The sequence below is a fragment of the Nannospalax galili genome, unplaced genomic scaffold, assembly GCF_000622305.1.
Source record: "Nannospalax galili isolate Female #2095 unplaced genomic scaffold, S.galili_v1.0 scaffold202, whole genome shotgun sequence".
Taxonomy (NCBI): Eukaryota; Metazoa; Chordata; class Mammalia; order Rodentia; family Spalacidae; genus Nannospalax; species Nannospalax galili.
The window spans coordinates 3,716,717-3,725,355 of record NW_008349000.1 but is presented as its reverse complement, the minus strand read 5'-3'; the positions used below and the strand labels follow the sequence as shown (position 1 = coordinate 3,725,355).

The following is an 8,639-nucleotide window of genomic DNA, read 5'->3' as shown; positions in this document are numbered from 1 at the left end:
ACTGATTTATGGTATTTTCCATACCACAGAATACTATTTAAAAAACAAAAGATGAAGCTACAGATTCATATGTACAGCTGCGTGGCTATATGGGGAACCAAAGAATCCAAGTACAAACCACTTGCACAAAACACTACATATCAGTCCACACATACAACGTCCTACATGAGGAGTCTCAACCAATCCTAGGTCAATGATTTTTCTGAGATGTGGGAAAGAATAAAGGGAGATGGGAATGCTCTATATCACAATGGTTGCTTCGTGAATATACGAGCTTGCCAAAACTAACCAAACTGTTAAATTCATACAGCTTAATGTATTTGAGTTGTTTCAGTAAAGCTTATTTAGAATAAAATAAAGTTGCCACATTGATAAACAAACATTCACAATTTCTTTTAATGCTTTTGCCTCATGAGTGAAGCCCATTCTCTGGTGAGCTACAATGTTAACTCCCTGTGTCTTTTTGAAGCATATTTCCAAGATATGGATATCTTTGATAGTCAGATTTCTGTTACCGTAACTAAATATCAGAGATAATCAACTGAAGCAGAGGTTCACAGTTCTGGAAGTTTTTAGTCAGTGGTGGTTGGGTCTAGTTGATTTGCAGCCTATGGTGGGCTCCATCATCATGTGAGCACGCTGTAAGCAAAGTCACTCACATGGTCAGAATGGACAAGAGGAAGACAAGAAGGGCCTTGGGTCCTGATGTCATCTTCTGTAACATGCCCCGAATGATCTGAAGCCTCCATTAGGTCCTACCTCTAAAATGTTCCACCACCTTTGGGCAGCCAAAGACCAAGTTGGTAACACATGGACTTGCCAGGGGCTTCCTAGATAAACACTATGACAATGTCCTCCATTAAGTAACCAAGATCAATCATTTCACTTTAGACTCAAAACTTTTAAAGAATATCACTCGACAACCCAGTGTCTTAGTGCACAATTCTGTGTATATGCAAGCACATTTATTCAGTGTGTGTTGCATCATCAGCACCATGCCCATCATTCTAAGAGCAAAGCCTGATCTGTTTCAGGCAATCACAATCTACAGCAGAAAAGCTGTCTCAGTGCCTTGAATATAGTCAGCACTAAAATATGTCCAATGAACAAATGAAACTCAATTAACATAAATAGTCCAAACCATCACTGAATTTCATGGTGTTGGATCCGCACTGGAATGTGACATCCTGGTAAAAGCAAGAGAAGAAATAAATAAACAGAAAGTGTCCATGTCCAGTGATCACCATACTATTATATTTAAATCTAAATTTCAGAGTGGAGGCACAAGCAGACTCTGAAATCTTATCACAGGATGTAATTACTTACTACCTAGGGTGTAATAGATCTTGGATAGATTATTTTGAATTATAAAATGACAACAAAAGATCATAATGATCAAACTCTGAGAATAGTTAAACAGCATTCATAAATTGACTAGCAATAGGGAGTAAGACAGCAAAAACCTTCCTGGGAGTTGGGAAGGAGAAAGCCAATGGGGAGCAGAGTGACAATTGCCTTAATTTTAAACAAATAAGGCAATTGTGCTGGAAATCCAACCTACCAACAAGTGGGCAGTTGAGAGAATTTGATGTGAAACTCTCTTAGGACCTGGAAGGTATTATGTGAACACTCCCAAGGGCATTCTGAACACATGGCCAGTCACACAAGGATGAGGCAGGTAAATTCATGGTGACCCATTATGAAACATCTTGACTTATATTGTTCTCCAAAATCTTAACAGAAAAGTTACTTCTGTAAAATCCCCTATTTTGGGAAGTATATATTTTCTTCATTTCATAAAATAAAAACCTGTTTCATCTATTAACATTATGAATAAATTCTATAGTTGTTTACAACCTAGGATTGCATAAAAATCTAGAATTTTAGAAAGGGGAGGTAACTATTAAGGTTGCATAGTAAAATCCTGTGAATCAGAGAATATAGGTGCACTGCCCCCCTCCAGACAATGTGTACAGAAAAAGTCACTGTCTTAGTTACCTTGCAGTATAATAGAATGCTTGACAGGAGTAATTTAAGGGAAGAAAGGTTTATATTGGTTCCTGGTTTGGGGGAAGCAGTGCATCATGGTGAGAAACACAGGGCAGCAGCAGCGATTTGGCTGGTCATATCCAGTGGTCAGGAAGCACAGGATTTGGATGGGAAGCTAGGGCTGGGCTATGAACCCTCAGTGCCCTTCCTGTAGGTAATGCAGGCCCTCCAGGTTCTCCTACATGTTCCATAGCCATCAAAGCCTCACCACAAGCTGGGAACAAAGTGTTCACATTCACGCTTCTGAGGACAGTCTACATCTAAACCAAACCAGGCACTAAGTTCTTGGTTCTTTGGTGCTATATTTAGTCATTGTGAAGTGTTTAATACAGTTCACTAAGTATTTAATACTTAAAAGACATTGTTTGTAAGATTCCTGCCTGAACATTTTATAGTCTATGATGAAAACTTTTAACCCAAGTATAGAATATTGTATTCTTTCAGAACAATCAGAAATCATCAGATGAAATCATCTATATTTCAAATCTATTAAGCAAAATATAAAGTTTGGAAAATGTCAACAGATAAGAGGAGTTTTTAAGATTTATTTAATTTTTTAAAATTATGTGTATATGTGGAGGGATATGTACACATCTGTGAATACGCCTGCAGATGCCCAGAAAGGGTAACAGAGCCCCTGAACCTGGAGTTACAGGTAGTTGTGAGCCACCAAATGTTGATGCTGACATAAGTACTTGGGTTCACTCTAAGAGCACTATGTTCTCTTAACCTCTGACACCCCTGTAGCTCCAGATAAGAAATTTACTACAGAATATATTGAAAGAATTCTGGGGCCCCAAAGTCATTTCCTTTTACAACAAATTCATTAATGCTACCGTAGCATTATTGAAAGGCACAACCCACAGCAATATCTAGTGCAATTAAATTCCCTTTATTATGCTTGGCAAAACTGGATGAGATTTTTCTTTCTCCAAGTTCTATGACAGGCTTCCACAGAAGATGTTTCCAAAGTAACCAGTGCAGATGTGCTCAAGATGTGAAACTAGAAGCAAGGAAGGGATGCCTTTTACCAATCTGTACAACCTGTGTATCTAGGTCACAGCAATCACAATCACAGCTGTGATTCCACTGTAATCTCAGTCACAGGATGCTCCACTGAACGGCAAGTGCATATTTGTTTTCACTCTGGTCCAGGGGGATATTGGGGTATTTGATCTTTTGTTCTTAGTTAAAACCCATCTATTGTGTGTAGCTGATCTTTTGTCTTTAGCTAAATGCAATCTATTTTGTGTGTAGTTGATCTTTTGTCCTTAGTAAACCAACTTACTTTGGTCTCACAGAGCATTTTTGTGAAAAATTATTACAAACGAATTGTCAGACTATGTGTTCAACTTTAAGAATGCAATAGAACATTGTTTTAAGTTTAGTAGTTCATTGAGTATTTTGCCATTATGATTTAAGCCCTGAAATCTCAAAATCTCAGAGGGTTACCTGTTTGCACAAGTGATCTTGATGCTTTAGTTTTTTTTTTAGCTAATCTATCAGAAACCTGCTACCATGGCAGGGAACAGGATGGGTGAAGGGAGCGTGTGGAACCTGAACTTTCTTTACCCCACAGTTATACTCCACTTAAACTCATTTTGAGTTGGGTCTATCAGGGGAGAACATAGATGTTTATTTTCAAGCACTAAACTTATTAGTTAGAAGGAGATAGTCACCCTCAAAATAATTGTAAAGGAAGTCAGAGAGTGTTAGTCATGTAGATGGTAGGTACTGTGTTCACCAAGAGCCTCTACCACCTACCCGCTGTGAGGATTCATATCGCTCTCTTTCTGCTATACGGACTCATTGATAACCTTCGATCTGCCACACTTTGTGCTAGGTGCTAGAAAATTCCAGAAATAAATAAAATGGCATCTTCATTTTCAAGCTACCCAATATTTTTGGAGATAGATTTTTTTAAAAAAATCCAAACATTTTAGGCATCTTGTGAGACAGTAAGAAAATACCCCAAATAGAAGCATAAACCAAATTCTATCAGACAGCATAGAGAATGACACAATTAAAATTTATGAATTGGTAAGGAATTCTTGAAATAGTGCAGAGTTGATGGCCTACTTGCTGGACTTTGAGGGGGCGGGGGATGACATAAGTTCTATACGGAGAAAGTGTGAGGACTAAGGAAAGAGAGAAGAATGTGAGAAGTTATGGCCTGACCGAGGGATGAGGGAGACACAAAGAGCCTGCAGTGGGCGGCTGTGGTATGTAGATGTGTGGGCTCTATCAGTTTATGTATCATGTGCATGTACACTCGTTTGTTTCTGGAATATGTGTTGCTAGAATGGAGTCTTTTATTTGTTTCCTCCACTGTGGCCTCAAGTAGTGAACAGAAATGAAGAGGGATTTTCAACCTCACACTCTAGGTTCTGACCATATGATTTCTTTTTTCACTAAATAGTATTTTATTCTCAATTTATGAATAAATCATAGCATTGCATAGTATTAGTTAACTGAATTCATTCTTACTTAAGTCTTCTTTCAGATTCCTGTATAATTTCAACTAAATACTGACATACATGGCATATCTTCCTAGCTATAGCAGTAAGGTAATTCAGAAAGAATCCCTAAATATTAGTCCTAGAGAGCTGCGTATTAGATTTAGAGGCTTTTGTTTGTTTGTTTGTTTCTGGTTCTGAGGCTTGAACACAGGGTATTGCACTAGACAATGGGTCTACCATTAGACTACGTCTTCAGTCTTTTTTTTTTTAACCTTTTATTTTGAGGCAGTAGCTCACAAAGTTGACCAAGAAAGCCTTAAACTAACTCCATAGCCCAGGCAGGCCTTGAACTTGTACTCTTCCTGACTCAGCTGCACAGTGTGAGGCACAGCTGAATTTAGAGATTTAAATACTGGAGAAACTGTACTTATAATGAAAGCTTGCTAAGATTCTAAAACGTTTTGAGTGTTTGTGAGTTTGTCAATGAGTTAAAAAGACCAAGGACATGAAATTGAAGAAAGAAGGAAAAAACAAAACTACAAGAGAAGAAAAAGGGAGTACAGATTATGCTTTCTTAGACTTCTTTGAATGGAAATAAAAATGATGAATGGGCAAGAAAAATCTTAATAGCAAACACCTATGACATGACTTTGTGATGTCTTTGTGTTCTTTCTTTTAAAAGTTTATCATGTGTATGTGCATGCTCGAACTGTGGAGGTCAGAGGACAACCAGCAGGAATCAATTCTCTCCCTCTGCCCTGTAGATTCTGGTGATTGAACTGGGGCCCTCAGGCTTGGAGGTTAGCACTGTTATCCACATAGCCAACTCATTGGGTTCTGAAATTATTAATAGCCACCAAACAATGGTCTCAAATTATCTTCCATGTACTTCATTATCTCAGTTAAATTTTATGAAAACAGCATTTCTCTTTTGTAACTGCAGAAATTGAAATTCAGTTATTTCCCTACCTGCAGACTGACTAGCTGAGATAAAGCAACATCGAGAATTGATGTAAGTGACTTTGTCTTCCTGTGCCTGTTCCAGAACTGTAAAATGTGAATAATTTTAGAATACCTCTAATAGGAGTATTGTAAAATCAAAGAAAAGGCCAGTTAATAACAGAAAACTGGAACAAAGTTCTCAAATCCAAGTGTGAGTTTATTCTCTTACATAGTTTTACTCCAAGTAAAAAGTCTGCTTAAAAAAATTAAAGCCAGTCTTTGATGGTGGTTAAACCTTTGTGTGTCTTCCTCTTTCTAGCTTCCCCAAGGAGGGTATGTTAGGGGAAGAAACATAGCCAAGACTGGGGGAATTACTGTCATGATGATGATGATGATGATGATGATGATGATGATGATGTTATTGTCATTATTGTTATATTTAGAATTATTCATTGCCAAATAACTAAGGTTTTGATCTGGGGCATAATCTTCCACACCTTTCTCCCATGGGGAATTTGGCCAGCTTTCATTTCCAGGAAAAGTTCGTCACTGAGTGAATAAATAGATAAATACAAACAAGTAAAGCTCTGGCTCTTCCATGCTAGCCCATCATGAGTACCTGCTCCGCTCTGCATCACAACCCAGGCCTTCTCATGCTACACCACACCTGCTGGTTAGGCTGGATGCCTACAGCTCCGCTGCCAGCGTGTTTCCACTGCCCTGCAACGAGAGATCTCTCTAGGTTAGAACTAAAATCCGAAGTGGAGCGCCCCAGCCACATGCAGAGCCTGCAGCACCGGCAGAGCTGGAGCATGCTCAATGCGCATAGGTGCCCGCGCCCCCCAGCCTGCGCCCCCCTCTCTCCCCAGCACCCATAGGGCGCGCTCCCGGGCACCCACCAGGGCGCTCGCACCCGCCTCCCTTCCCGCCCTCCCCCTCCTCCCGGCGAGGACACGTCAGGGGACATAAATAAATAAATAATTCCATTCACCGGGCGACAGCGAGGCGAAGCGGCTGCCACCGGGCGGGGGGACCCGAGAGCGGCGGTGCCCATCGGGTGCGAGAGCCAGGTAAAGGTAGTGCTCCCGGGGAGGACGCGGGAGGAAGGCCCGAGGGACCGTACGCGTGGGCCCGAGACGTGCAGCCGGGAGCCAGCGGCGTCCGCCGGCGAGCCCTTATATAGACAAAAATCCCGGCGCTGTGGCCTCAGGGAGGGAGGCGCAGGGTGCAGGGATCCTGGGGACTTGGGATCGCCGCGTTCCCGCCACCAGCTGCCGGAGCTCCAGCCTCGCCCGCCGCCCTCGCCTCTGGCCCTGGAGACCGCGGGGCGGGGTCCTGCCAGGCGTGCGTCCCCGGGCGCCCCTGGCCAGCACCTCACCCCGGCACTGAGCGCCCAGGGGTGCTGAGGTTGCAACAGATGCAGATGCAGGTGGGGACAGGTGCGTGTGAGGGAATGGCTTCGCCTTGAGCAGGGGATTGGGCTAGCTGAGCCAGGGAGGAAGGGAAGACGCCTCTGTTTCTGTCCCAGGAAGCACAGCGGAGGCGGAGGCCCAAGGAAAGGTGGACGCAGGGAGACATGTGTCTGGGCCCAAGGGCTGCGCTGGCTTGGCCTGGCAGAAGAAGGGCCTGAGACACCTGGGCGTCCTCTGGGGTTCCTGGCCTGAGCCGCTGCGCCCCGCCGGTTCCAGGCAGGTACAGCAGGTAGCTGCAGGCTTCAGAGGGATGCTGCCTGTCAGCTGTCCACATCATTTTTCTCTTGGATTTTCCCCAGCTAAAAAGACCGTAGAATGCTTTGGGAAGGCTTGTGATAACCGAGGCTTTCTTCTTTGCCAGTAGGACTTCTCTGATTGTACTCCAGAGAGATTACACACACACACACACACACACACACACACACACACACACAGTGGAAACAGGACTGATTTCTCTGCAAGCATTTCTTTGACTTCTTTTAGTGGAGAACTAAAACTGTAATTCTGGACCCCGTTGAATGAAGGCTGTCTAGTTGTCAATACAAAAGCAATTATTCCATATCCTTCTCCCTTCTTAAAGCAAAAGGAAATGTAGTAAAGAAATAAAAATAGTCTGCACTGATGCAAATACCCCCACCCCCCAAAAATAAAATGCCTGGGCAAGAAGAAATACTGGACACAAATGTTCTTGGCTGGCATTCCAGGCTTCGTGACCTGACCCCATCTGAGCTTGAACAGTTGCAACCTTTCACAGCCCTGGGCCCAGGTCAGCCTGAATGTGCTGTGTCACCCGAAGCACAAAAGTGTACTTTTGGTGGAAAAATCAGAGTTCGGTGGGAGTCAAAGGGCACAGATGAGAGTTTATCAAAGTGACTCACATTAAACTGTAATGAAGTAATCCTAACTGCTTTCTACTCCTGTGTGTACTGCACTTACATCCATCTAAGCCAGAGTGAGGGCAACTGAATGAAGTGGATGGGAAGAACATGCTTCTGTTCATTCGTTTTCACTGTAGTAAACACATTGCTAGAACTACTGTTCTTTCTACAGGAAGCAAGCGTTGACTGAAGGCAGCCCAGTGTACGGTGCAAAACCTCATAAAGTCAGAAACTACCTGCAAATTCACATTAACAGTCTATATAGTTTCATACTGTTATTGTCTCCCAAGGACTTCTAAAATAATGGATACCAATGTGAATTTTTTCAAGGGACTGAACCCACGGCCTTTTGAGACAGAGCCTTGATAAATTGGCCAGGCTGGCCTTGAACTCTTTATGTAGGCCCATGGGGACTTCATACTGCTCTTTCTCCAAAGGAGATGGAATTACAGGTGTCCACCACTACACCAGCAGTGATCTGCAGTGTTATTAACAGTTTCTTATGTTCAAATTAGTTCATCCTCCTACAAATGCTCAGTTTATTTCTAGACATATACTTCTCTTTTGTGATATCTAGTCTCTGTTTTTGGCCTTGAGTCTTCCTACAGGGAAGGAAGACAGAGTGACCTCAAGGAAATTTTCCTGATCCAGAGGGTAGTATTTTAGGATCATGAACGTGAAATAAAAGGGCATCTTTTGAAGTTTCCTTTTAATTCTGTGTTCATTCACCAAACATTTCTGAGAAACTCATAGGGCGGAAGGAAACCAGGTATAGAGTCAGTGTAACCCGGACATCAGCTCATTTCTATTCGTTTGTGAGGTTGAGCAAATTTCAGTAT

At 42.4% G+C, this 8,639-nt stretch overlaps 2 protein-coding genes across 9 annotated transcripts in view; one reads left to right on the top strand and one right to left on the bottom strand.

The window, feature by feature from the left end:
- Positions 1-5,666: 5,666 nt before the first annotated feature.
- Positions 5,667-8,639, bottom strand: part of LOC108491454 — a 32,102-nt gene continuing 29,129 nt past the window's right edge. Inside the window, exons 3-5 of the mRNA XM_029569880.1 lie at positions 6,442-7,162; positions 6,118-6,170; positions 5,667-5,999 (exon numbers count right to left, since the gene is read on the bottom strand). Of these exons, the coding sequence (XP_029425740.1) occupies positions 6,138-6,170; positions 6,442-7,162 (754 nt within the window). The 3' untranslated portion in view covers positions 5,667-5,999; positions 6,118-6,137. The remainder of the gene's footprint in view (positions 6,000-6,117; positions 6,171-6,441; positions 7,163-8,639) is intronic.
- Positions 6,439-8,639, top strand: part of Slc16a7 (solute carrier family 16 member 7) — a 170,965-nt gene continuing 168,764 nt past the window's right edge. For 6 of the 8 annotated variants that reach the window (XM_008846151.3, XM_029569891.1, XM_029569890.1 and 3 more), the window contains exon 1: positions 6,439-6,520. The gene's annotated coding sequence lies outside the window, so the exon portion shown is untranslated. Of the gene's footprint in view, positions 6,521-6,804; positions 6,880-8,639 lie in introns of those variants that run through there. The other 2 variants (XM_029569893.1, XM_029569892.1) reach the window with 2 other exon arrangements.